Below are 1,239 nucleotides of genomic sequence, written 5' to 3'. Positions count from 1 at the left end.
TATGGTTCATATTAATCTTTATTTTTACAATAGTGGAGAGGAAGTAATGGATGAGTACCTTGTGTACTGCTTAGTGGTTTCCATTTTTTGAAAAGGTCATTGTGTGGCATTTTTTGGATGAATACCTTGTGTACTGTTTTGAGCCAGATGGAGCATACCCGGTTGTGCTGTTTCAATTTTTTTTCCTTTAATTCATAGACAGGGAATGTGAGAGAAAGTTTTCTTGATTCTTTTGCATAAAATGGAGATTTATTGTTTTTTACACTTAAATTACACATCTAACTTGATAAATTTATCAAGGATTGCTGATGCAGAAGAAAACTTAGGTGAAAGTGAAGTTCGGGAAGCTCATTTGGCAAAATCATTGTTCTACGTTCGGATTGGTGACAAGGCAGGCTCTCTCTCTACATATCTCTCTGTCTCTCACTCATATAATTACTCAGAGTTAGCTTGTTCCACGGGGCAAATCTCAATCAAGCTCATTTGATTAAAATTCAGGAGAAAGCACTTGAACAACTCAAGGTGACCGAGAGCAAAACTGTTGCAGTTGGGCAAAAGATGGACTTGGTGTTCTACACCTTGCAGATGGGATTATTTGACTTGGATTTTGACCTCATCTCTAAAAGCATCGACAAGGCAAAGAAGTAGGAGTGTCTTACAAGCAGTTCCGATGCTATCATAATGATGTTATAAATGCCTTTTCTTGTTATTAAGCTAACTCCCAGTGTTTGTCTGACAGATTATTTGAAGTGGGGGGTGACTGGGAGAGAAAGAACAGGTTGAAGGTGTATGAAGGGCTGTTCTGCATGTCCACTCGTAACTTCAAGAAAGCAGCAGATCTTTTCCTAGATTCTATATCAACTTTTACCACATATGAGCTTTTTCCTTATGATACTTTCATATTTTATACGGTGCTTACGAGCATCATTACCTTGGATCGGGTTTCCTTGAAACAGAAGGTATTCACTTTTTACTCCCTCTCATATCTCTGTTTGGTAGGATGGGAATTTGTATACTTTGAAACTTGCGTTCTCTTGGAATATCCTGGATGTTACCGTGAATAATAATTTCATTTTGGTGGCATATATGTTGCAGGTAGTGGATGCACCAGAGATCTTGACAGTAATTGGAAAGATTCCATATCTGTCCGAGTTTATGAACTCATTATATGAGTGTCAGTACAAGTCATTTTTCTCCTCATTTGGTAAGCTTTTCCATTGTTTATTTTTGCTTTTCGTA

At 37.4% G+C, this 1,239-nt stretch overlaps 1 protein-coding gene across 1 annotated transcript; it reads left to right on the top strand.

The window, feature by feature from the left end:
• Positions 1-241: 241 nt before the first annotated feature.
• Positions 242-1,236, top strand: LOC124894633 (26S proteasome non-ATPase regulatory subunit 6 homolog; the record flags this gene model as incomplete). The annotated part of the gene is made up of 4 exons (XM_047405231.1): positions 242-391; positions 499-644; positions 740-959; positions 1,096-1,236. Coding segments are annotated over exons 1-4 (657 nt in total), but the record flags the coding sequence as incomplete, so codon positions are not given.
• Positions 1,237-1,239: the final 3 nt, after the last annotated feature.

This window comes from Capsicum annuum, unplaced genomic scaffold, assembly GCF_002878395.1.
Source record: "Capsicum annuum cultivar UCD-10X-F1 unplaced genomic scaffold, UCD10Xv1.1 ctg76328, whole genome shotgun sequence".
Taxonomy (NCBI): Eukaryota; Viridiplantae; Streptophyta; class Magnoliopsida; order Solanales; family Solanaceae; genus Capsicum; species Capsicum annuum.
Note: the sequence above shows the minus strand (reverse complement) of the source record. Positions and strands in the feature narration are given on the sequence as shown.